Raw genomic sequence first — 26,428 nt, forward strand, 5'->3', positions numbered from 1 at the left:
AATTCTTAAGCACGCATAGGCGAGATTATGAATCTCTTTTATATATATATAAAATTCAAATAATATTCTATATTTTCAAGAAGAATATCTTTCTCCTGAAGAGCTACACTAGTTCCGTTAAGTTGAATGAATATTTTGTTGGTTTAAATATAAATAATAGTAAAACCCAATGAAGCAAAGGGTCATGGTGGTGTCACTTCTAACTACAAATTAGTATCAGAATATTCCGATAACGTTGCACATAAATTGTGTCCCAATACAAAAGAAGCAAAATCTATCGATAACTGGAAAGAAAGCTTTGTGTTGCTATCTTTGAATTAGGGCTCTATATCGCGAACCCTAAAACCCAGTCTATTCCTAATTTCCGTAACCATGGATTCTCCCGCTGCCAATCACTTGGATATATTCGATATCTATCGCCGATACTGTGGTATAGTTTTAATCAAGTTTCTGTTTCTTGTAGTTTTAATTTCGTAATTTTTGTTTCTCTTTATGGTTTGTATAATTAATTTAATGGTACTAATGGACTGTGAGCTGAATCTTGATAACTATACCTCAATTGAAAACTAGTTGAGTTGTCTATATGAATTGGGAATTCAATTTGGACCGATTTCATTCGAGAAATTATGTGAAGTTCCATACTTTTGTTTGTGATCTGGAAGTTCGGTTGTCCCTATAATTAAAACCCTTGACGAAGGTTTCCATGTTTTTATGTGAAGATGTTCTTGTTTTGCTTTTATTTAACTTTTCATAATTAGTTGAATTTTTCCGAACACTTTATGTTTGGTGTTTTTCAACTTATGTAGCTCTGCTTACTGATGGATTTGCTTTGCAGATATCATGTCAGGGGCATATGCTACCAGGAACCTAGAAGATGAATTGCAGAAAGCGAGATTTTCAAGAGAGGCATTGAACCAGCTTATGAAATTAGTGGATTCAAGTTCGCATATAAGGCATGTATTTGGTAGGACATGGAACTAGCAGCATCTTTTGGGTCTTCTTTAAAGAGTGTGTGTGTGTATATATATATTCACAAAAACTGTAGAACCACGGATTACTGGGGTAAAAGAGTTTGCTAGACTTGGACCCTTTATGTATGTAAGGATTCCAGGAGTCCAAAACTATATCTATGTCGGTTACCCAGTGTTTTGGACGGCAAAAGGCGACAAGGGTCTGCCTCGCCTCAACTCGCCGCTCGCCTCAACTCGCCGCTCGCCTTTTTGAAGTGCGGCTCCAATTAATACCAAAAAATTAAAATATCTAATTGCATATGTAAATAATCATAATCTTAATAGCAATAACATATTAGCAATTATTTCAATTCAAAAACTGAAAATAGATATTACATACTAAAAGTTTATAATTTGAATGAGAAAAAATTAGAAAAAAAAGTTGAAACAATGAGAAAAAAAGAGGTAGAAGTAACTTTGAAGTTTGAAGAAGAAGGAAAAAGAAACAGAGGAAGATCCGAAGAAGAAATTAGAAGAAAATAAGAAATACATTTAAGTTGGACTTTGGAGTTGTCGGAAATCGCCGGAGAAGTCTAGATGAGTCGACTGGTTGGAGTCTCAGTCGTAGTCTAAGAGTCCTACGTGCAAATTTGGGAAAAGAACCCAAAAATTACTTTTTAGCTTTTAAAACCCTAAATTGGTCTCCTTTTTAAAAGAAAATACAAAAGGCGACGCCTTTCTTGCCTTTGTCGCCATTGGCGCCATGGCGTCACCTTTTTAAGATCGCCTCGCCACAAAGCTAATAGGCGATAAAGGGTCACCTCGCCTCGCTTCTCGACATTGGTGACGAGGCAATCGCCTTTCACAACACTGCAGTTACCATATGAAAGTTGCACCAAGAGTTTAAGTTTCCCCTTTCCCCTTGAAACACTGATGTGAAACTTGCAAGTGCTTGACGCATATCAAAGAAAAGTTGAAACTTCTGTATACACACTAGCTTTTAAAAATAAAAAATGCTTATGGCTATTGCTCTTTCTGGCTTGCAAAGACAAGGGTCTGACGGCTGAATGGTTGAGAGAATAACAGTAACTCAAATGGATTTTCTTGAACGGGCTCTAACAGATTTGTGGTTGAATCTATTAGTTCTGATACTTAGGCCCTTTCAATAAGAATTTTTCACGTCACTTCTGCGTTGAGTAGGAATATGTTTTTGATATTACATTGGAAAGCCTAATACATTTACCAAGTGTACTAAGTGATTCTCAAGACCAATGCTGATAACCTTGTTCTGCCTTTGCATTTTTATCGGTGCTTTCTGTCTAAATTCTTTTGTGATCATGTTGCTTACTTGTGTTAAGTCTTAGGTCACCTTTCCTTATGTGGGGGGAAATAGATAAGTCATTAGAGATTGACAATATTGACAAATTTGTTTTCAACCATGGCAGGGCAACTATCTTTGAAGAAGTGTACAAGCTTAAGTTGCGGTTGAATTTGGAGGTTTGTTGATTAGTTAATGTTATGATGACTGGATTTTCTTTAGTTTGAAACTATCTTATAGTTGTTAATAAATATAGGAGCTTGGGTTGGAGAAGGGGGTATTTTTTTTTCCAGCTTTTCTGTTTCTTCTGTGTGCGCTTGTGTTTTGGGTGGAGGGGTGAACATTGTGGGCTCTGTTTCATATTCATCCATGTCCATCTTTTTTGCAGTTGGCCTTGAAACATTATAAAGTATTTCTCAGGCGTAATGACCTCAGAGACCCCTATACTTGATTCTATTTATTAGTTGAACCCTCCTACTTAGCAGTTTGTCAACTGAACCCTTAAACCCATTAGAACACAACATTTCAAACCCTTTTCTCATCTGATCATCGTGCGTGTAATACACTCGACTCCACGTGGCATTCCACGTCATTTTTTAATGACACATAAGAAATTATATTAAAAAAATAAAATAGGCCACTTTTACAATTTCTAAAAAATTCAAATAGTCATCTTCTTCATATTACTCACAAATTGAACATCAAATTCATGCCAAATAGGTTAAATTCTTCCCATTTGACTTGAAAATTCAACTACAAGTTTACCAATACAAACCCAATGAGCATCAATCACATTTTTAAATTAATTTCACAAATTTACAAGACCCATTTATTGTTCTTTAATCTTTTTCAAATTTATCCATAGAGTTTAAAATTTTTCAATACCCATCATCACCCTTCATGTTAATCCATACACACACCTCTTCTTTGAAACTAACTAACACAAACAATGGTACCAATATTTTTAAAATCTAGAAAACTAAAAACTAGAGAGGTAAGGGGGTGGTCAACGAAGGGGCTATGGGATGGGATATTGATTTGTAGCAAAAGAGTTGAGGAAGAAGAAGAAGATGAGGAGGAGAGTGGGTGTGATGGATAAATTCGAAGAAGAAAAGGGTTGGAGGAGAAGAATTTTGGAGATTGGGTGTGGAGGAGGCTGGGTTGAAGAAGAAGAAAGTTGGGCGGGGGGTGGGGGTGGGGGTGGTTGAAGAAGATGTTTTTTTTTAAATTTTTTTAAAATTAATTATTATTTTTAAAAATAATTTTAATGTAAAATTATGTATGTACTCGCTTTAAAATGCGTGCTTTCACGCGTTTATCCAACTCAGAGCCATATAAGTCGGTTAATGGTTGGAGGGGTTTAAAATATTGTGTTCTAATGGGTTTAAGGGTTCAGTTGACAAACTGCTAAGTAGGAGGGTTCAACTGACAAACGGAGCCAAGTACAGGGGTCTTCGAGGTCATTCCGCCTATTTCTCATCAAAAAAGGTACTTACATTGTATTTCCTTTTGTAGGCAGACTTCTCTGTGTTCTCGCGTTTCTATGATTTTGTCTTCTTCATTTTCAGAGAAAATGGACAAAAAAACATCAGTAAGTTGATTACTTGTAGATGATTTTGCAGCAGTGTGCTCATTCTTCATAAAGCATCTGTAGTGAAGTTAGTTCTATTTTCATTCTTAAGTTGAGTTTAAATATTTTCAGCTATAAGCAAAGCTGTTACTGCTTGGAAAATAGTTTTAGCTGGAAGGTTTCGTCTACTTGCCCACTGGTGCGACTTTGTTGAGGTAAGTATCAGTGACTCTAATTGATTTGTTGTCATGTGTTCAAATTGCATTGTTCATCTGTTTGTATGTGTTAAGAGTTGTGGAATTTTAAGACAATAAATTTATTGATTACAGAGGAGACGTGCTTGGTTGAAACTTTGCTTCTTTGAGGTTATTTGAGTAGACAATTAGTCTACTTTGTAAAGTATGTTTTTAAGGGTCAATGGAATACAAACAATAAGGTTTTGTCATCTGATGAATAGACGTCAAAGATCGTGGGATTTCACATCATTAGCACTCATGTGAGGAAGAAATAAGAGAACTTTTGAAGGGATAGAACACGTCTATGTTTATTAAGGAACAACCTCTCATTTGTAGTTTCTTCTATGACCCATGAAATTCTTGTTTGTATAAAACGTTAGGTGTTACTAGTAGAGAATCATATTAAGTTGTAGATTCTCTGCTTTTACCTGTACTGCTTGTATACATGAGGATTTCATAGCAGCAACAACAATAATTAACCCTTAGTTCCAAACATGTGAGGATTCATCATGAAATTGACTAGTTTTAGGTTGGCTGGTTGTCTACTGCAACTCCGCTCCTTTTATCCGGCTTAGGACCGGCAATGTGAGCAAGCTTACAAGCCGGAGTTATGCATGAGATTTTCTCATTATTAGATAAATTTTGCAAAAGAAAAAAGGGTTTTTCCATCTGGTAAATTTCCTTCTTTTTGCCTTGTGATTGTGGTTGTTTTAGTTGTCTTGTGTTTTCGGTTTGGGCATTGAGGTTTTCAGTTGTTGGATTGGCAGCCAATGCATTACTTAGGCTTGTATTTGTATACTAACTCCATGGTGGTACCTTACTTTACAAAGAATGATGTTCTACTTTGTGGTTGGGTGACTGCAGAATATTCGTAACTGCCAATTTTCCTATATAGTGATTGTCGTTTACTGTCTAAATCTCCAGAAAAACCAGCGATACAATATATCTGAGGATACTTGGCAGCAAGTTTTGGCCTTCAGCCGTTCTGTGCATGAAAATATTGAAGGATATGATCGTGAAGGTATTAAATTTATGCAGTTGTAGCTTTCAATTATCACCATCCAGGACATGTCAATGTTACCCTTAAATCATCTCTAATAGAGACGTATTGTAGTTTGGTTCCTAAATTTGGTATTTTATATTTCTTCTATTTAAGAAGTATCTTTTTTGAGAAGTTCGATTTGGTATTTATAAGTTATGTTGCTAATAAGTTAAATATGATACCACAATCAATCTACAATCCCTCAAATTAACTTAGTTAGGGTAGCTGAATCATATGTATACGTTCTACTCTATTCCAATTCATTCTGTCATTCTGATATTACATAATTTGTTTTTAAAGGAACATTATGGGTATTCTAAAACTATATACTCCCACCGTCTCAATTTATGTGTCATTCTTTCCTTTAAGTCGTTCTAAAAAAAATGACACCTTTTTACCCCGTGCGTACCCAAAGGGTAGTGGCTGCGAGTTTTCCTTGTCATAAAAAAAATAACACCTTTCTATATGTAGTAACAATTTAACTTTACAACAACAACATACCCAGTGTAATTACCACAAGTGGAATCTGTAGAGGGTGACGTGTACATAGTCTTATCATGCTGAAAACAATTAAGAAGAGAACAAGTAGCAACAACAAATATTACGATAACTGAAACAAAGTAAACAAAATATAAAACTAAATTCGAAGAATATGATAGTAGGAGAGTAATAATAACAATACTGATAAGGGAACTAGACAACTCTTGACTATCTGTTAATCTTCTACCCTAATCCTCGACCTCCATATCTTCTTATCGAGGGTCATGTCCTCGGTACGCTATTGGTGTGTCATGTCCTGTCTAATCACCTCTCCCTAATACTTTTTCGGCCTACATCTACCTCTCCTTATTACCCCACCGTAGCCAATCATTCACATCTATTCACTTGGGCATTTGTGCATCTTTTCTTCACATGCCCGAACCATCTCAGACTCGCCTTACTCATCTTGTCCACCATGGAAGCCACTCTTTGTCCCGAATAGCTCTGTTCCTGGTTCTGTCTCTCCTAGTATGCTTACATATCCATCTCAACATCATCATTTCCGCTACTTTCATCTTCTAGACATTCAAGTTCTTAACTGCCCACTCCATTCATAAGGTTAAGTGGAATTGTATTGTATCTCTCTGTTTTTGGTGTAAAGAGATAGGATTAGACGATTCAGATCAGTTTGTCGAATTCTTTGTATCCTTTTAAGTATGACTTTTTTGTTTATTTCTTTTGAAGGTCCTCTGCATCTCCTTAATGCTGAAGAATACAACATTACCAATTTCCAAAAATAATATCTAAGGCTTATTTTAATGATCACAATTCACAAGTTCCAAAAGTCTTCCTTGATTTCCTAGACTTCGTGCCCAGTCAAACACCTTCACATAATTGGGATGAAGGGAGTACTTATTCCTGTGCGGAAATGTGAGTCCACCAAATGTAAATAAACAACTGAATTTCAATCCCCAACTAGTTGGTATCATCTATGCATCCTTTGCTTCTGTTATGCTCTATTTATACTATTATCAGATATTTAAACTAAAGTTGTTTGCAAGATGATAGCAGCAAAATATGGGTTCTTAGTTTTGAAAGAATGGTAGTTAAGTTACTCAATCCCATGGTAGTTTGATCATCAAAGTTCAATTTGAAAGTTTGATTTGTGTATTAAATTGGTAATATCATGCAAAGCATAGTTAATGATGTAAAAACATCACTTCATTGTTTGACTGAGTCTGAATTTTGAATGAAGAGTCTCATAGAATTTTATTATTTGTTGACCTGGGTCAAACTTCTTGAAAAGTCCTAAGATCAAAAGACTATCATATAAATTGGGTAGGAAGGAGAAACATTTTTCACGTCCCAGAAGTAGAAGATTAATTTTTCTTTCCGCTGCCACAATTATTTTCTGTTTTGCCGTGTCGTTCTTTTCTGTTGATTAATTATGTCCTTTACGATATATAATATTGGAATGAATTTGCACTGCTTTGGTATTGTGGAAAGATGATTCTGTTTAGAATAGCAGCTTCCTTTTTCTCTTATTTTATTTTTCGATCTTACTAACCCCACCGGCCCACTGCCCTAATCACTTGTTTTTTTGTGGTGATGTTCTCTGCAGGAGCTTGGCCTGTTTTGATTGATGACTTTGTTGAACACATGTACAGGTTGGCTGCAAACCAATTTTTCTCGTGGAAATCAAATTCCAATGTGTTGCTTCTTCTTTCATCTAGATTAAATTGGTCCTATTTAGAAATATTTCCTTGGAACAGTAATGGGTTCTCTTCCCTTTTCTCTTCACTTTTGGGGCGCAAAGAGGTTAGACCATGTCTGGTATGTGTACCTTCTATTGCTCATGCTTAGAGAAGATAAGCATGGCATGATATGATTCAGGTGATTGATCTTCGTCATTCACTTTGTATCATTTAAGATATTCATCTTATTGGATGAATAAATTCTGGGGACTGAGGTGACTGATGTATAGAACTTTGTGGACCTGGTGTCTGTCTTGGACCATCATGGTTGGGTAGTTCATGGCTACACAACTTGTGGTTGGTTCCTTCCCATGGAATTTCATTACATGGTCTATTTTTCTTTTACACGGAGGATGTGTCTACATTTAGATTCAGACTGCAGCATAAACTAATAGAGAAATCTTGTCCTTGCTTTAGCTAGCATTCCATATCGGTCCTGTGTACTTTTGGATGCACTGCATTTTTTTACTAGATTTGACAAGGCAGATTTGTTATGCAGGATTGGAGGAGTCGATACTATTTCTAACTCATTTTGTAGCTGTGGTGATTTGGGAGCCCAGCCATTTGAGGATTCTTTCCCTGGTAATTGCTGCTGAAGATAATCTCTTGGATCACACTGAACTATCTTTAGTATTATTACATATCTGGGTTCTTGGCGCAGGATTGAAAATCTTTCCTGGTTTGAAGAGGAAATCTTGTGGCAATTTACCAAGACTAGAAGAATCATCTCATGGATATCCAGGCATGGATGTGATTGTCAATTCCAAGAGGAGACACACTGCTTTTGGCAACCAAAGTGTTCACTGGACAGAAAACCAATCACATGGTTACTTGGAAATGGTCAAAGCAAATAGCCCATTAAATCATTCTGCATCTCCATGTGCTGTTGAAGGTTGTCTGTCCAAGGGTTTTGCGGGACTATTGTCAGGCCCTTCATGTTTGCAGTTTAATAAAGAAAGGAGAACTTCCTATACCTAGAAGGTTTTTGATCTGGTTGGTATTAAGGGTATCATGTTTTGTTCTTTCCTTTTTGGGTGTGAACGTGTTCATTCGTTTTCTTGTTGTTCAACTAGTTTTCCACATGTTAAAATCTGCTCTCTGGTAACTAATTCTGTGCTTTTTGTAGCAGAACCTTTTGTGATCTGGAAGGAGTGTTAATTGTCATTGGTAATCTCCCAAATTCTATTTCACGTAGATGATCAGCTTGAAGTGAAGTAGAACAGGGAATATGTAGATTTGTTATGTAGGATTATCAACAGGGGACAATCAGAAAAGTAGAACTGGGAATATGTAGGTGTGACATGAGGAAGTATTTTTTATTTTTGAAAAATTCAATTCGAACTGTAATAATGTATCTGGCAGTGGTGTTAAATTACACTCTTTTTTGGCAAAAAGAAAAAAAAAAGGCTTTCTGATGCTTCTTTCAATCCTCTTGGGTGTGTGTTTGTACAGGTCTAGACGTGTGATGTTTCTGGAGCAAATCGAAAGGTGCTCTCTGGTAACGAAAAAGAGTGTATGATTTAGAAAATTAGTTTGATATATAAGTTATGTTTTAGGACTTATCCCTGCCTATTGCTTTCATGATGATTACTGCTAAATTTTCTTGAATTTGCAAGTGAAAGACAAGATTAAATTTTATTAGTTGATAAAAATCCAATTACTAGGCAATTTCAGAATTGATTTGGAGGTTCATAAGTGGAGCTAATGGCGCAAGTGAAAATCTTGGATCCGGCGTTTAATTATTAGGTAATCTTGGATCATTTGTGTACATAAATCTTACCTTTGCATTTATTTTGTATTGTTTGAAAATATAATTCAAAGTTGTAGGAAATCAAAATTAGTTAGGATTTGATAGTTTAGTTTAATTCATGTCTAAATAGAATTTATAGTCAGAAATTATATAGGAATAGGTTTTTCTGTTTTGATTTAGGTAAGTTTCAAATTATTATAAATAAGGATGTGGTTAGTTATTTTTAGGAGTGTGACAATTGTCTGCTAAAAGCTTACTTGAATTATCTGAGGATATCTTAATCGAAATATTACATTCTTTGCCTTCAAAATCTATTGCAAGGTTTGTATGTGTGTGCGCACTGACAAAAGTGTGTTGCTGATCCATCTTCGATTTATAATTATCGTTTGCAACGATGGAGTCGTTACCCTTGTATGATAGGTTTCTTTTGTGAAGGTAGATATTCTGGTCATGAACAAATTCGTTTTTTCTTCTCGTTGAGGAAATCATCAGAAGTGATTGATGGTAGTTTAGATGAGTTGGTCAATTTTCTTGGCGGGGATCCTTCTTATTAACGAGGATTTAAGAAATCAGGTTTTTTTTATGTTTATAATCCTGCAACAAGGCAAACATTTAGCGGTCCCTGTTAATCAAATGTCCTGCATAAAAATATGCAGCCGTTGGATTTCAATGTAAAGTAGATGACCCTGAAAAAGATTTGATCCCTTTGACGATAGTTCGTTATGAAATATGGTATGATCTTCGTTCGAGTGTAACAATATAAAGCTTCTCTTGTGAACTACCATCCATGTCATGCTAGATGTACCTCTCAGAGTCCCCTTTTTAGATGGATGAAATTAGCATCAGCTGGGGTAATCGATGGTGCTCTGTTGGAGATTTGAGGTAGACTTAAAACATCATTCTTTATGATAGGTTTTGCTCTTGGGAGTATGCGGTGGGATTATTTATTATGCATTGTGTCGTGAGGCAAAGATTACCTCGAGAGCAATATTCGTAGTCAAGTATGTTGCAAATATCAGTAACGCACTTCTTAATTGTCCAGGGCCTTTTGGTTCTACAAACTCTAATATCAAGACGTTAAACATCGACACTCATTCTGTTAATCAGTACATCTTTTACTTACCTGTAGGCGATAAAGTTATTTCATATGACTCGAAAAACAATGTTGCAGAATTTTTGTATGAAATCGGAGTGCCCAAGCCGACAGCACAGTCGTACTAATTCTTTTGATATGAGTGGCATCAATGGCCGCGTATTCAAATGCATTCCTGTTCTCTTAATTGTAAGATTTTTGCAATTCGAACTGTAATAATGAAATTACACACTTTTTTTCGGCAAAACAAAAAACTAGTGACTTCCTGACACTCTTTTAATCCTCTTGGTTGTCTAGACGTGTGGTGTTTCTGGAGCAAATCGAAAGATGCACAATGGCTTTTGAGTATTTCGAATCAGTTTCAAATGGTAACTGTTGTAGCACTCCATGCATCTGGAAACTAAAATTGGGGCTGATTCTTATGCATGATTATTTGAAACTAGCTGACACCTTAACTTATCAACAAAAATAGAGTAGAGATTTGGCTACATTTTGGTAACGAAAAAGAGTATATACATGATTATATGATCAAGTGCAGCAATCATTCCCGAAGAGGTAGTAGAATGATAGTTAGCCAACTTATTGCATCCTCTTGTGTCGATACCAGAAACAGGTCTCTGAGTCGCTTGACGAAAGACGACGATTTCAGACTTGCCTTGGTTGAGCAAAATTGGAGCAATGCCATCATCAGATATACGCGCCAAAGAATACAACATTTAGACCCTCCAAAGAGGAGCTGAAATGCCATCATTAGAACTAGATAGAATGGCCAAAACTCCCTAAATATCTACAAGTAATGAACCTCTCACCACTGGTATTTGGCAGCGATGAGAACTTCTTCATAGTTCTGAGCAGCATTATCCCAACTTAAGTCTTGTGTCATACCACGTGTCTGAATCCCCTCCCAACTCTTTTTGTACTCGCGATAAGTCAGTAAGCAATTTCCTAATGCATGGATTAGCTTGTTAGCTTCAGCCCTACTGAAGGTCCACCCCAGTCCTGACTCATTAAAAGGATCAAAGGGCTGCACAGTATCTCTGAGTCCTCCTACTGCATGAACAACAGGAACGGTCCCATATTTCATAGCATAAAGCTGGTTCAGTCCGCAAGGCTCAAATCTAGAAGGCATGAGCAGAATGTCTGCACCAGCAGTTATACGATGAGAAGTCTTCACAGAGAAACCAACCCATCCTCTAATTTTATCATTGTGTTGGCACTCGAATTGCCTTAGCATCTGTTCAAGGTCAGGCCTCCCCGTCCCCAGCATGACCAGTTGTACATTCTGACCCATCATCCAAGGCACTGCCTCAGCGATCAGATCAACACCCTTTTGGGGGTCAAGCCTCCCTATGAAACCAATCAGTGGGACATCATCACGAACTGGTAAACCAAGTTCCTTCTGCAATGCAGCTTTACATTGAGGCTTGCCAGTGTGCAGTGTGTCCAAGGAGTAGTTCACATAACCATCTGACTGTAAGTGAACGTCCAACTCAGGGTTCCAATCTTTTGTATCAATCCCATTCACAATACCCCGTAATTTCCAATCGTTCTCATTAATTATCTCATGCAATCCCCAACCACCTTCGGAAGTCTTTAGTTCCCATGAATATCCATGACTAACTGTAACTACACGATCTGCTGTCTTTAGACCAGCAGCAAAAATGTTGAAATGCTCACCTCCTACTGGGTCATACAACCTGAAAGGGTCCATGTAGTGTGGTGGAAGATCTACATATGAAAAATCCTCCAAAGGACCACGACCCTGCACGAAATGGAGCAAATTATAGTGATGAAAGTGAAAGAAAGCCGACTAAGATTGCTATAACCCTTATTCGCGATATAGAATAACAAATAAATGACACAAATCAGGTAATACTAACAAAATCCAGAACTTGGGTAGAGATAATTCCAATTACTCTACTGTTTTACATTCCAAATTATTATTTTACACTCTTCACATCACACTTAAAGTTATAATCTATAAAACATTTTAAAACAATTGCACAGGTCAAAGTAGGCCATGTTTAATTGGACGAACAGAGTATTTCTAGTTCTCTGCTGCTTACATTACATGCGTAAAATCGTGCTCACTCCATAGCCCCTCTCTGCCTCTTTCACGCAGAAAATTCAATGCAAAATGAAAGTTATATTCAAATACATATCAAATGAGGCAAGAAAAATTAATAAAAAGATGATAACTAGCAGTATAAGCAAAATGCATCATTGTGCTTAACCTTAGCACATGAGGAAAAGGTAGATTTGTACTTTATTAATATAAGACATCATGTACGATATATATTTTGGTAACTTCTTCAAGATTTTCTTTTGTTCTTTGCCGGATTGATCTCATATTGTTGTAGATCATTACAAATTAAAGCATAATCCAGTATGAAGCTTTAGCAGCCTCCTTCCTCTGCATCAAATTTTAGTGTTCTTCTCTTTCTGTATCAGCTTCTAGATAAAAGCACTCCAAGTCTCCAATAAAAGCATCTTGGTCAAGCGGCTCATGCCCAGAGCACAACTTTTCAAGGAATTTCACATATCAGGCAATTCTCCTAAAATAGTCTGAGGATTGGTCTGTGCATGAGAAAAAATGCATTACCTGTAACTAAATTTATTGATAGCCTGATACGGTACTCCTACTGGATACTAAGCTAATGGAACTTGGTGACACGAAAGTAATAATTATGTCCCAAGAACACCTAGTAGATATATAATATCAAACTAGTCATCATTATTATTTTATTTTATTTTTGATAATTGAGAAATCCACGAGGCCATCCACGGTTTGAAACTCAGTGGATAATGGGCCCACCCATCTACTTTCCTATCAAGGTAATTATTTATTTAAACGCTATGCTTAGTAGTCATAGAAATCATGATATATGACCAACCTCCATATGAACTTAAAAAATGGGTATACTGTTAAACCATTGAAATAAAAATGCTCATGTGGATTAGAAAACTGCTATAGTTGCTGATGAAACTGACCTGATGAGCGATGTTATGAATCACCAGGACAGATCTTGTATATTTCATCATTCCATTGTCACGATAATAAGCTCTCAGGTACACTGGCAATAAGGCAGTATGCCAATCATTAGCAATAAACACTAAATTTCCATCTCCATAGCAGACCCCACCACATGGAACATGCCAAGGAACCTGAAATTGCAAATCAGCAATGTTAAAATTATCAAAAATGTATTCTGAAATCAAAGAATACTAGTAGGCAAAATGTTATGACAGGGTGTGCGGGTGTAAAGTAAACATGGATAATCATGCTCAAATAGTATGGCTAGGTTTATTTTGCAGTGTTGGTTACAAAGATTGAGTAAAGGTTTGCAGTGTCTTTTTTCTGGCCACTGTGGCGTATCGTAGACAGATAGTGTAGGGAGCAATTGGCCAATAATTAGTGTAAGGTTCCTGAAACATCAGAAGTCATACCTCAATCGCTGCTTTGCAAAATAAAACCATGCGTTTTAAAATATCCTGCAACAGGAAGAGAAAAAAAGAAGTTAAAAACAGCCAGATAGGTACATGCCAAAACAATTTATGGAAAGGGGATAAACAATTCAAATACGGCTTCAAGACTGATACATCAATGAATGATGTACAATGCAAAGAAGGTAGCTGAAAGTCAATATCAGTGCTCAACAAAGCGATCCTTATCACAATCTCCATGTTGGTACAGAACTAATTTTAAACCACTCTCTCTTAAACTCCCCCACCCAGAAAGCGAAAGGAAAGTTGAAGACACAATCATCTAAGACATCCCAATCCCATAAGGCCCAGATTTTGGTGACAAGGGAAAACATTATGTCAGGCAATTATAACATTTTCTCATCAATAGACTTCAATGTAAATCAAGGAGTCTGAAATTCCGGGATTAAAATGAAATTAAAAATTCAGAAGAAAAGTGAGCACGAGGATTTACCACACGGTTCCCTCCGTAAATGTTGTTCCCAATGTGTCTAAACATATGACTGTCAATGAAAACAAAATCCACACCATCAATAAAAGCTTGGAAGTAAGTCACTTCCACATCCTGCACAGTTTAAAACTTAAATGCTTAGATATGTATAGTCTTGTGGCCATAAAATCACAAGCACAAGTTAAAAACTACATCTTATTAATGCAGTCAAGCATACCTGACCATCAACTTTATAAATTCTTCTTACACCAGAATCTTGAGGTTCAGAATAGTTGTCATAACGAGGTGCCACAACCTAAGTTTCAGAGAAATGGGGGGAGAAAAAGAAAACTCCCTCGTTAGATAACTTTACATCCCATGTGTTGTAATGAGAAGGCAAAATTCTAAGTACCAAGCAATCTATAGCTTTGTTGGCTGTTTGATGTGTCAAAAAAAAACAAAATATTGTCACGAAGATTTTATTTTATGATATGATCTTTCAAGAGGTTCAATGGTCTCGATAATCTGGTTAGAGAGCATATGATTTGGAAAGCTTGTGAATTTATATCACAGACTAACTTGTCCAATTGTTTGAAAGACGATGGATAGAGAATATAACACCTTGTGCAGAACATTCTGAGACTTCATAGACAGAATTTGTCTCTGTGCTACATTCTACTTGAAACATCATTCTTATGCACCCAGCAATTCACAAGGTGAAGGATTAAACTAATTACCATAACTCTGTGGCCACGTCGAGCCAAAGCCTTGGGTAATGCTCCAGCAACATCTCCAAGCCCACCTAAAAAACTCTTCACAAGTAAAAGATATGCTATATGTATCTAGAGACATACTCACAATAGAATTCATGCAACATCGAAGTGCGAAAAATGTGTATGAGTCATGATTATATATACGTGCACAGAGCTCAGACTGGAGGATGTACAATGGAGATTCTAGTTTTTAAATGAAGATAACAGAAAAGTTACCAGACAAAATACAAGTTTGAGAAACCAACAAATCCACCACCCATCCTCAACCATTCAGAAGGCGAAAATACTAAAGTAGTGAAGAAAGGCAAAGTAAATATAGATCCTTTTTCATTTGACATTCGCCTTACCATCTCACTTGGGACGTTCAGCGATGGTTTTTCATTTTTCTTAAATGCCTTTTATCACATTACTAAGAATATGTCACATAATACTTTTGATAGGCATGATAATCTGTTTTGAATCTATATCCCACACTCATCACTTCAGGAAGAGAAGGACTCCATACAGAAGCTGCACAATGGCTGGGCCTAAGGATCCACATTTTAATATTATCCTGATTCTCAGAGAGTTCCCATGATAGTTCCCATTCTTCAACTCTTTCCCAAAAGTCGATGACTATTCATATCTATTACCTTGACACCAAAGAAGAGTTCGACCCAATGCTTTATTTCTGTCCTAGGATTCCATTGACCGGTAAAAAGTGGGCCTAACCCTTAGGGATATGGTAATACATCTAAGAAATTATTCCACAGAACGGACTCCCCTCTGGATGCAGGAATAGCAACATGTACTAAATGCACCCAAGGAACTTACGCCAAAGATTCCTGACAAATAATGATTGAGACAAGATTTGGCATTTTTGCACCAGGAAACGCTCGGTTTCCATTTCGGTTGTAGGTGTAGCCACCAGTTACCTTATAAAACTTTTTTCTTTTGACTTTAACTTAAGTTTAACTCATTAGATCAGTAATAAAATCGAGTTAATATGTGATCATGACAGTACACTGATGCATAGGTCTTCTTTACTTTACAGCCTTTTGATTATGATGCATCATGTACGTGCCAATATGTGATCGGGGTGAGTGGTTAGATATAGGGGCGGAATCCTTCTACTAATTAGTTATCTTGTTTATTCTAGAGATGATGGAATACTGAAAACTTAATGAACACTATAAGTTGATGAAAAGAAACAACAAGCACCTCATTCTCAATATCATAATGCTGGTCTTACTCTTTTGCAATTCCTACGAATTTGAAGTATCATCAACTGAATTAGGATACAAACTGTCATAGAAACCTCAATTGTGGATAATGCACCAACTTAACATTTGTCCCTGGACAGAAGATGCATATCCAGTGTAAAAATACCTGTTTTAGACCATGGAGCACATTCTGAAGCCACCAAAATAATGTTCATAACATTTGTTCCTGCCAATGGAGGGAGTTTCTCATCGATATTCACAGGATCTTCAGTCTCTTTGTTTGCCTCAGCACTTGATCCTTCAAGATTTTCATTCTTCTGTTCCACATGGGATTTTGCTGAGGATTCTTTACGTAGGGAAGGCATATAAGACTGGATTTTCTTTCCAGGAATATCGACTAAACTTTTGCGTGAATTCACATCCAAAGGTGTCTCTTGACTGAACTTTGGAGTTTCTGGAGGGACATTTAACGTTCTTTTGGCAGAAGTTACAGTAGAGGATGTCTGGCTACCAGCTGTGATGGATGATCTTGACAGTGGGATTGCCCTTTCATCGGCCAGGTCCCTTTTGACTTCTCTTTTACTTTCAACAAAATCTTGGCTTATAGCTGGCCGTGTATTTTTTTGGACATCAGTAATTGGAGTAGCAGCAGTACTAGGTAAAGTATTATTGTAGTCTTTATCCACGCCAGGGACATTAACATCTGATGAGGTCCCACTGCCACCATCATAAGTACCTTTGGCATCGGCAAGGCTGCTTTTTATTGAAGAGACTACTTTTCTTCTTTCTGCAATCTGATATGCAAATAAACCAAGGATGAAGACACTCCAAGAATGTAAATGATGTTTCTAAACCCACAGGCGAACTTCTCCTCTTCTAAATCAGAGCACGGTTACTCTCTTTATCCACAAAATCCTCAAACAACAGTCATATCAGACAGATTTCTGAGTTATTTAAACATAGATTTATTTTCAAATTTGACATACTTGAAAATAAATCTCTCTAGGATTGTTTCATTTACAGAAATAAGAACATGTCTACTATCCTAAAGCAGAATATTTATTCATTATTAGCATACATGACGATAATTATATTCCTTTTACCTGCATTCGAGGAAAAAAGAAACAAAGTGTCACCGGTCAAAAGGCCCTAAAACAAGTATCTTTTACTTCTTTATCTTTCTGAATAGGAAAAAGAAACATTTCTTTTCACTTTAAACTTTATGATTGAGCACCAAAAGAATACCTGGTGAAGTAGGTCATGTTGCATGGCTAAGACCTTTTTGCTCTTTTCAATTGTAGCCTGTAAGGCATCATCCGATTGATCAGCACTTGTAGCTTCCCCAGAACTTTCGCTAGTCGCTTTAACGCGCTTGATCTTCCACATTTGCTCTCTACTGGAGCCATGAACTAGAGATAACTTTTTGGGCCTAAATGCGAAAAAGGGTAAGTTGGGGTGGAACTGATTTCCACTATGAAGAAGAATAGAATTTTCCATTACCGAAAGATGAAGCTCACAAGGATAATAGGGAATCCAAGATTTCAAGAACCAGAGTGACCTAGTGAAAAAAGAAGCCGACCCAGTTGAGATAGTTGATAAATAAAGAAAACCCAATTGAGATAGAGACTCAGACTAGTACAGACAATTAGGGGTAATAGATAGTGAAGCACGATTGAAAGAGAAATCAAGAAGTAACGACAATGGAGGTCAATGTTTAAAAGTTTGATGAAGAGGGAAGAAATCATGGAAGGGATCCCTGTGAGGCTCAGATTCACCGTTGAATCGCAAGCTCAGCCTCTGAGTAGAAAACCAGAAACTTTGAGTTGTTGGACGATGGGACTTAGTTGGGCCCCTCTTATGATCTCTATTTATGGTATTGGGAATATCACGTGTAAATTATGGCTTTGTCACTAGCATACCCACTTGGCCAATCGAAATTTTGCCCTCTCTATTATAAATCCTAGCTCATATTTATATAAAAAATCATATAGATATTCGAATTTTTCTTAATAATTAAATACTTTAAAAACATTCACAAAATTCTCTTTATAAAAAGATTAAATAAATTTCAAAGAAGTCGAAATCATTCTACGCTTGAGAAATACGTCATTAAAAGCTCTCAAATCACAGAAAAATTTTAAGAAAGACAAATCAAGAAGAACAGAATTATTTCTACATTGTTATCAATAAAATAATATTTTTTTATATTTTATTTGTGATTGAAATTTATATTTCTATCACTTTGAAATTTGTCACAATTAAAAAAAAATAGAAAAGACAATATATAGTGGGAAATAACTCTCGCCAATAAATTGAAAATTTATGTAACCAACTAGTTAAGCTATAATTTATCACTCCTATCTTTTGGAATTCTATTTATATCCAGAGCTGCAACAACTATAGAGGTATCAAGCTTCTAAGTCATACTATGAAAGTGTGGAAAAGAGTGGTAGAGATGAGGGTTAGGAGAGACGTGTCTATTTCAGAGAATCAGTTCAAATTTATACCGGGACACTCAACTACAGAAGCCATCCATTTTATGAGGAGACTGACAGAGCAGTATAGGGAGAGAAAGGGGGACTTGCATATGGTATTCATAGATCTAGAAAAGGCTTACGATAAAGTTTCACGAGAGATACTATGGAGATGTTTGGAGGCTAAAGGTGTACCTGTGGCGTACATTAGGGTGATCAAGGATATGTATGAGGGTGCCAAAATCAGGGTAAGGACAGTAGAAGGAGACTCAGAGCACTTCCCAGTTGTGATGGGGTTGCATCAAGGATCGACCCTTAGTCCGTTTTTATTTGCCTTGGTGATGGATGGATTGATGCGACAAATTCAAGGTGAGGTGCCATGGTGTATGCTTTTTGCAGATGACATAGTCCTGATCGATGAGACTCGTAGCGGAGTTAACACTAAGCTGAAGGATTGGAGACATACCTTGGAGTCTAAAGGGTTTAAGCTGAGTAGGACCAAGACATAGTACTTAGAGTGCAAGTTCAGTGAGACACCTCAGGAGGCTGGCGGAAGTTAGGCTTGGTGACCAGGCCATCCAAAAGAAAAATAGTTTCAAGTACCTTAGGTCTATCATGCAAGGCAGCGGGGACATTGATAATGATGTCACACATTGTATTGGGGCAGGGTGGATGAAATAGAGGCTCGCTTCCGGTGTGCTCTGTGACAAGAAGATGCCACCACAACTTAAGGGCAAGTTCTACAAAGTGGTGGTTAAACCGACTATGTTATATGGGGCGGAGTGTTGTCCAGTTAAGGTCTCTCACGTTCAAAAGATGAAAGTAGCCGAGATGAGAATGTTGAGATGGATGTGTAGGCATACCAGAAGCGACAGGATTAGAAATGAGGTTATCCGGGACAAGATAGGAGTGACCTCGGTGGAAGACAAGATGCGGAAAATGCAACTGAGATGATTTGGGCATGTGAAGAGGAGAGACGCAGATGCCCCAGTGAGGAGGTGTGAGAGGTTGGCTATGGATGGTTTCAGAAGAGGTAGGGGTAGGCCGAAGAAATATTGGGGAGAGGTGATTAGACAGGACATGGCACAGTTACTACTTACCGAGGACATGACCTTAGATAGGAGGGCGTGAAGGACCCACATTAGGGTAGAAGGCTAGTACACAGTCTCGTTATTCTTTCCTATTAGTAGGTGCATTAACGCACTAGAATTTCTTTTGTGGAGGACTCTGATTAGGATAAAATGCTAGGTGACTTAATCTTACACCATAGTAGTTGTAGTTCTGCTCATTGTTTATTGCCATTTGATTTCTGCATTGTATTGCTGTTTATAGGTGTGTGACCATTGTACTTTGATTATCTTATTTATTTATAGTAGTTAATGTCTCTTTCTTTCCGTACTATTCTATCATGGCTTTCTCACTTTTGTTATTTCTTGTTTTCATCTTGTTTTCGATATGCTTGTCCCTATCTGACCTTTTATCTTGTTTTCCTCTCTTGAGCTGAGGGTCTTTCGGAAACAGCCGTCCTACCTTTCAAGGTGGGGGTTAGGTCTGCGTACACTCTATCCTCCCCAGATCCCACATGATGGGACTATACTGAATTTGTTGTTGTTGTTGTATCATTCTTTCATATTATTAGTATATTTAATAATATACTTTGTTTTTAAATTTGTTACAGGTTCCTTCATTGGTTGCGTTTATTTTGCCAATTTTCGATAATGTGTCATTGTTTTGAGGGTCTATCGAAAATGTTTTTTCTATCCCGCAAAGACAAGGATAATAAGGTTTGCATTAGAGTATTAATTTTACTTATTCTAAATAATTATCTAATACAGTATATAATTTTTTTGATAATTTAATAATACAATTATTAGTACTAGTACGGTGTGAGAACTTCAGCTATATATGCATTGATTTATTGAAAGGACCACCCCATTTCTTTTCTTATATTAAAAAGATGAGTAACTTTTGAATAACAAAAAGGATCTACTTTAGTATATATGTAGTCAAGTAGATTACACAGAGGTAGGCCTTTTTAAGGAGATGAAAGAAAAGATATAAAGCTAATTAGCTAGTGCGGAAGAGGAAAAAATATATATCAAAAGAGAAAAGTGGAAAAGTATTAGCTAGGTAGTCATTTTTTTTTTTGGTAATAAAAAGTATTCCTAGAGGACAAATAGAATTGTGAGTATGACTTTGCTTTCAGTTGGGCAATGATTATGCTTTACATTTACTGTCCAATGATTACTTTAATTTATCCATTTTGTATTTGAAGAAAAACATGTTTTCTTTCCCAACTTTTTGCAAATCTAAACCTAAAATGTTTTATTATGCTTTATATTTTTACACGTGTCCTCCAAAATGAATAAATGATTCTTTTGGGGTATTTTAGCATTAAAAAAAAGGTTGTTTTTCTTTTGTTTCTTACCCGGTGTCCAGAGTTAATCCTGACTAAATCTGAATCACGCACAAGCAGCTAAATTGTAACTCGAAGTTAACCTTGTTGGGGGTTCTTTCACCGATCCATTAGGGTGTGGCGCTCTCAACAGATCCAAATTCAGGACTCAAATTCGAGACCTCTAATTGAGGATGAAACAGTTTCATCATTGTACCACAACCACGAGTGTAGTTATGTAGTAGTATTATATATACATATACATCATAGAAAAGCTAGCTAGCTAGCTGGCTAGAGTACAATTTAGCCCAAAAGAAGAAGCAAATTGTACTCATATATTTACATGCCGTACGTGCGAAGAACAAATATGCTTAAATATTCACACACTAGTTGGGGAAATAAGAAGAAAATGTGATTTGATCAAGATGGAAATAGCGGTAGGGTAGTGGGGATCCTTAAAATCTGACCATTTTTGAACTCTATATTATTTAGCTTTTGTTGGCACCATTTGAAATGAGAGGTAGAAATAATGGACATATGGAGAATCCTTGACACCAGCTTCATCTCTATCAATGTTAACACAAACTCTATTTTGCTAAATTCTTCTTCTTCAGGTTTTATTGCTCTTCTCAACCAACATTTTCTCTTACCTTTCACGTCCTTCAGCCATAACATTTTCTTCAGGATAACCCCAAAAAAAAAATCAAGTCAGTTTTTGATCAAACATTAGTAAGACTGTTTAATAAGTGTCTATTTCTGCGCCCAAAAGTTAAAACAATGATACAAAGTCTTTTGCAAAAAAATATTTATTCTTGATAATCAAACACCAGAAAATGACTTATGTTGTTTAGAAAAATATATTGTATTATAGAACCTTAGGTTGTGAGATCGAGGTGTACCATTTGAAGTTTCTTAGTTAAGTGAGGCAGGAGCAGTATGTCTCTGGGGTCTTCTACACGAGATTGACTCCACAAAAAATTCTCTCTTTTCTTGCAATCCGTTCTTACAAAAAAACAGAAAGCATGTATGCATTTCTCTATGGCCTTTAGCACTTCAATTGGCTTGTTTATTTCTCCATTCACTCTTTCGTTTGATTCTACATATCCTGCAAAATACAAGTACGAAATTTTAAGAAATAAAGTATTACTACATATATAAGTCAAAAAATATTGCATATATATATAGCCTTTATTTATGACTTCGCCTCAATCCGCATGTTCTATCTTTTTCAAGACTAATAATATATTTTCTATAATAACATATACGACTTTGTAATCTTAAGATGCTAGAATAAGAGAGAACTTATAAAATACTTGAAGATAATTAAGTAGTAATTTCTTGGGTATAGATAGGAAGGCAACAGACGATATAAACTATTTAGGTATTAGGTGGGGAGTGATTAGTTTTAATTAATCATTAATTAAACCAACATTACAGTCAATCAGTCAGCTAAAGGGTCATGACTCGCCTTTTAGCAGTAGGACAAAGCAACGGCGACTGAGATCTCCTTAATAATAATTTGTAATTACTGAAAGTGCATGTACTACCCAGAATAAAATACTATTTCGTCTACGCTCGTATAAAAAAAATTGTACTAGTAGTTAGCTAGAAGACAATGGGTCTATTCAAATTTGATAATAAAGTTTTTACATATAAGCAAAACATTATTTAATGAACAAGTTCTATCAAAGTGTTGATTAATACTCCTAGAAGAAATGGAGATCTAGTCGTTACACGTAGGAACTAGATAAGCGACGTACTAATGAATCTCAACTTGCCATGTAAGTCAAAGTTAGATGGTTCTAATTAAATTTAAGAATAGCGACATTAGGTATTAGTTACTAGATTTTTGGATTAATTTTTTATATATATTTAGTTGATTATTTAATACAAATACAAAGTTTGGATCTTAGCTATTAGGTTCGGTCGCATCTGTAGGTAATTTTTTGGACTCGACCCCTAACTTATATATATTGATAGTATACAAAAGCATCGAATATATTTAGCAGATAATTTTTCCTTTTTTTTTTAGGTTGCTGATTTTACCTTTTTATGAATAAGAGCTTGTAATTAATATTTAGGTGACTTGCGAATGTAATAAGGAGGCCTTATATGAGTTGGGGTCTTTCGGAAGCTAGGGTAAAGTCTACATAAGTTATATCTTTCTTATGCAATTTCACTAGATATATATATATATATGTTATTGTTGTTGGAAATATAACAATTCTTTTACACTATTAATCTATAGGAATTGAATTCTCAATCAAGGAAAAATGGTCAAAAATGCTCTTAAACTATTTGAAATGAACAAAAATGTCCTCCATTTATAATTTGGTCCAAAAATATTTCTTATTTTATTATAATTTTGTTTTATTGTTATTTGAATAAAAATTAATGATGGATTTATTATGATCTTATATATATGGCATATATTATCCGTTAAAACTTAGCGTACATGAAATTATTCTATTTTAATTGATAAAATGAAAGTACGAAGAATAAAATTATTTCCTACATTTTTATTACTTAAAGTGGTTTAAAAAAAATAGAGTTCCTTAAAAGTAATATTTTTATAAGAAATAAGATTTGTTTTTTTAAAAAAATATATATTTATTTGAAAAAGGGCGTTTTTGACCCATTTGTAACAATAGGGTCATTTTTGACTCATTGAATAACAATAAAGGTATTTCTGGACCAAAGTACTGACGGTAAGAGCATTTTTGGACCAAACGATAAACGGATGACATTTTTGTTCATTTCAAATAGTTTAAGAGCATTTTTTTACCCTTTTTCCAAAAAAAAAAATGTTAAGTGGCAAAAGATTACCAGAAACCTCAGGAACTTGGAGGAGATTCTTTTGGGAAAATCTTCTATGAACATAATTCAAATGCCTTTTGCCTCCACAGCTATCATCTTCCACAAATCTTTCTAGCATTATTTGGAATTTCTGAAATCTTGCTGCTACATTACCATAAAAGACCCCATTTTTTGAATTTGAACAACAAAGAGCCTCTACTTTTTTATACTGATGATGAAGTGCTTCCCATGACAAACATGATTGTGCCACATAAACCAACTCTAAATCATTCTCTAAGCTCTTCACAAGTCTTTTTCTTGCCACTTTGCTCAATGAAATATATTGGACAGGCAAACCAACTGTAGGCTCCGTTTCATACTCAAATGAATTTGGACTTGACAAGTGCTTCCTCAGTACTGTACCTAATAAATAATAACCAACAATCGCATTATTAAAGATTACTTAAGCATACTAATATATACAAAGAGGGACTTATAGTTCAAGAAAATACGTTAAAAAATTAGAAGAAAAATATTGCACCTAGGATGTGGCCTGCTGGTCAATAATTAATGGGCAAAAAATCATTATAGACCAGGGTTCAATTTTCCATAGTGACAAAAAATTTAGGTCATAGGTCTGATTGTGCTGTAGAAAGTATTAAGTATCGTGTGAAATAGTTGAGCGGGCCTCAAGTTGGCCAATATAACATAGTTAGAATATTAAAAAAATGAAGAAACAAAAAATGTTTGTATTGTGAAGTAATTGAGCAAAAAGGAAATACTCACATAAGGCACATAGCCTTTCATGATTGAGAACATCAAACCAGCTCATGCTTTCAGCATACTTGTTGTATAACAAATCTACTTCTTCCTCATGAACCAGCTGCTGATCCATTACCATAGCTTTTGTATAGCTACTAAAATTTTGGTTCAACGTACCATAATCCAACGGGGACGACGAATTAGAGCTAATAGGAGATGGAAAATATTCGTCAAGCCCTGGACGATTCATACCTGGTGAAAAACTGGAAACAGAACTCGATAGGGAGAACTCAAGTTCTAGCTCTGTTTCAGATAAAATTGAACCAGGAGATAAAGGGACGGTATTATAATTATCAAATAAATTCATTTTTTCATCAACAGAAGAAACGATTGAATCCTCTTCAAGTTCCATAAACTCACCTTGATTTGGTTCAACAAACGAACTAATCTTGTGATTTTTAGCGAACATTTGAGAAACTCTAGTTTGAAAATCATATACATACGAGTTATTCATCAGGTTCAAATGGACCGTTCCATACGATTTACTAGTACTTTGTCTCATTTTAAAGCTCGTATAAAGGACGATTTCATTTTGGTTTACGAGATTTGGTATAATATCATAGTACTCCTCAACCTCTTCAGCTGTAGGGATATGATGATTTTTTCTATTTGGTAAGATGAAGTACTTCTTAAAGAAGAGGACGCAGAATTTACACAATCTTGTAACATACGAAATTAAGAAACAAGAGGACGTACAAACAAAAAGGATGAAGGTTAATAGAATTTTTTGTAACACTTTGATCCAAAGATAAAGTTGGCAGAAAGGAAGAAGAAAAGGGTGGATATAGAAACTCAAAAAATACCACTTTAGATATCCATGTGGGATCACATATAGTTCAATCAAAAGCCAACAGGTAGATAACGGGGTCATTTCAGAAATTCAAAGACTCCCAGAAACTCTTTTAAGTTTTTGTTAACGAAGGAGCAATATTGGTTTGAGTTCTTTTAAGTAGTGTGTCTGTGCCCATTTAAATTCTTTTTTAGTCGATCTAAAAAAAAATGAAACATATTTATATTTAGTAATAACTTAGTTTTTAAATATTTATTTTTATCTTTAATGAAATGACGTATAATCATACAAATATTTATGACTTATTTTAGATCTTTTCAAAAGTCAGGTTTTCTTTCTGAATGCCAAATAAAACTACATCACATAAATTTGAACGGAACGATATATGTTTTCGGACTTAATTTTCTTTCTTAACTTGGGGCTGGAAATGCGTGCAGGTTAGTTATCCAATTGAAGGAGCTTGCTTCCGTTGACTGAATTATACGTACAATAGTTGTTAGTTGGTCACTATATTGATAGTTTTTTGTTGAGGGGTTTTCAACTTTCGTGGCTCATAATGCAGTTGTTTTGGATACTTAAACTGTGCATTACTACAAACCATAAGTTTATAATATTTACGAATTAAGAAGTTTTCCCTTGGTCAATAATAAAATACCACTATGACGCTACTGTTATGAACCATGTCACACCAAGCAAAGGCATATCTAAGATTTGAATTTGATGGATTCAACATCTTAGCCCGAATCCCTTGTCTTTTTTAAATTAAGGATTCATAATTTTATATGTATTGAACTTTTGTGATTGTTACATATTTACTGAGTTTTTATTGAACTCATAAAAATGGCGGCATGCAGCATGTCCCTCCACTAAGAAATGATTGGATGATCCTATCCAGAAGCTCCACATACCGAAGGTGTTATTGATTAAATGATCAAATGAATTTGCTAGAATCTTGGTTATTGACAGGAAGATTGAAAGAATCAAAGTGAAAACTGCTAGGAAACTTCTCTATGATAAGATTAGGTATACTGAAAACTTTTATCAATGTCTACATGATAAGATAAAGAATT

At 35.6% G+C, this 26,428-nt stretch overlaps 3 protein-coding genes across 5 annotated transcripts; 1 reads left to right on the forward strand and 2 right to left on the reverse strand.

Moving 5' to 3' along the window:
* Positions 1-145: 145 nt before the first annotated feature.
* LOC129874065 (defective in cullin neddylation protein AAR3) lies at positions 146-8,777 on the forward strand. Of its 3 annotated transcripts, none has more exons than XM_055949292.1 (10): positions 146-430; positions 836-953; positions 2,396-2,447; positions 3,784-3,859; positions 3,971-4,053; positions 4,999-5,095; positions 7,218-7,263; positions 7,850-7,932; positions 8,012-8,356; positions 8,480-8,777. In XM_055949292.1, the coding sequence occupies exons 1-9, from the start codon at positions 373-375 to the stop codon at positions 8,326-8,328; spliced, it is 930 nt and encodes a 309-aa protein (XP_055805267.1). In that variant the 5' UTR covers positions 146-372; the 3' UTR covers positions 8,329-8,356; positions 8,480-8,777. The 3 variants fall into 3 exon arrangements, with proteins under 3 accessions (XP_055805267.1, XP_055805266.1, XP_055805265.1); XM_055949291.1 differs by having other exon boundaries at positions 8,012-8,343; positions 8,477-8,777; XM_055949290.1 differs by having other exon boundaries at positions 148-430; positions 8,012-8,343.
* A 1,810-nt stretch (positions 8,778-10,587) lies between these two features.
* On the reverse strand, positions 10,588-17,936 carry LOC129872076 (granule-bound starch synthase 2, chloroplastic/amyloplastic). Its single transcript, XM_055946929.1, has 8 exons — positions 17,327-17,936; positions 16,248-16,875; positions 14,844-14,908; positions 14,345-14,422; positions 14,131-14,241; positions 13,641-13,685; positions 13,185-13,358; positions 10,588-11,955 (listed from the first exon to the last, which is right to left on the reverse strand). Exons 1-8 carry the CDS (start codon positions 17,576-17,578, stop codon positions 10,999-11,001), a joined length of 2,310 nt encoding a protein of 769 aa, XP_055802904.1. The 5' UTR covers positions 17,579-17,936; the 3' UTR covers positions 10,588-10,998.
* A 3,237-nt stretch (positions 17,937-21,173) lies between these two features.
* Positions 21,174-25,452, reverse strand: LOC129873997 (uncharacterized). Its single transcript, XM_055949204.1, has 4 exons — positions 24,533-25,452; positions 23,777-24,169; positions 21,850-22,055; positions 21,174-21,628 (listed from the first exon to the last, which is right to left on the reverse strand). The coding sequence occupies exons 1-4, from the start codon at positions 25,437-25,439 to the stop codon at positions 21,371-21,373; spliced, it is 1,764 nt and encodes a 587-aa protein (XP_055805179.1). The 5' UTR covers positions 25,440-25,452; the 3' UTR covers positions 21,174-21,370.
* Between the last annotated feature and the right edge of the window lie 976 nt (positions 25,453-26,428).

This window comes from Solanum dulcamara, chromosome 11 (genome assembly GCF_947179165.1).
Source record: "Solanum dulcamara chromosome 11, daSolDulc1.2, whole genome shotgun sequence".
Taxonomy (NCBI): Eukaryota; Viridiplantae; Streptophyta; class Magnoliopsida; order Solanales; family Solanaceae; genus Solanum; species Solanum dulcamara.

What these genes read in the sequence shown, in the direction of transcription:
- LOC129874065 (XM_055949292.1), top strand. Translation starts at nt 373, where the DNA reads ATGGATTCTCCCGCTGCCAATCACTTGGATATATTCGATATCTATCGC. An exon ending in GATTCAAGTTCGCATATAAG is followed by an intron (nt 954 to 2,395) that starts GCATGTATTTGG and finishes CAACCATGGCAG; the next exon opens with GGCAACTATCTTTGAAGAAG. An exon ending in TGAAGGATATGATCGTGAAG is followed by an intron (nt 5,096 to 7,217) that starts GTATTAAATTTA and finishes TGTTCTCTGCAG; the next exon opens with GAGCTTGGCCTGTTTTGATT.
- LOC129872076 (XM_055946929.1), bottom strand. Translation starts at nt 17,578, where the DNA reads ATGGAAAATTCTATTCTTCTTCATAGTGGAAATCAGTTCCACCCCAAC. An exon ending in AACATGACCTACTTCACCAG is followed by an intron (nt 16,876 to 17,326) that starts GTATTCTTTTGG and finishes TTTGCATATCAG; the next exon opens with ATTGCAGAAAGAAGAAAAGT. An exon ending in TTCATAACATCGCTCATCAG is followed by an intron (nt 11,956 to 13,184) that starts GTCAGTTTCATC and finishes CATTTCGTGCAG; the next exon opens with GGTCGTGGTCCTTTGGAGGA.
- LOC129873997 (XM_055949204.1), bottom strand. Translation starts at nt 25,439, where the DNA reads ATGACCCCGTTATCTACCTGTTGGCTTTTGATTGAACTATATGTGATC. An exon ending in TGAAAGGCTATGTGCCTTAT is followed by an intron (nt 24,170 to 24,532) that starts GTGAGTATTTCC and finishes ATTATTTATTAG; the next exon opens with GTACAGTACTGAGGAAGCAC. An exon ending in CCAAGTTCCTGAGGTTTCTG is followed by an intron (nt 22,056 to 23,776) that starts GTAATCTTTTGC and finishes TGTATTTTGCAG; the next exon opens with GATATGTAGAATCAAACGAA.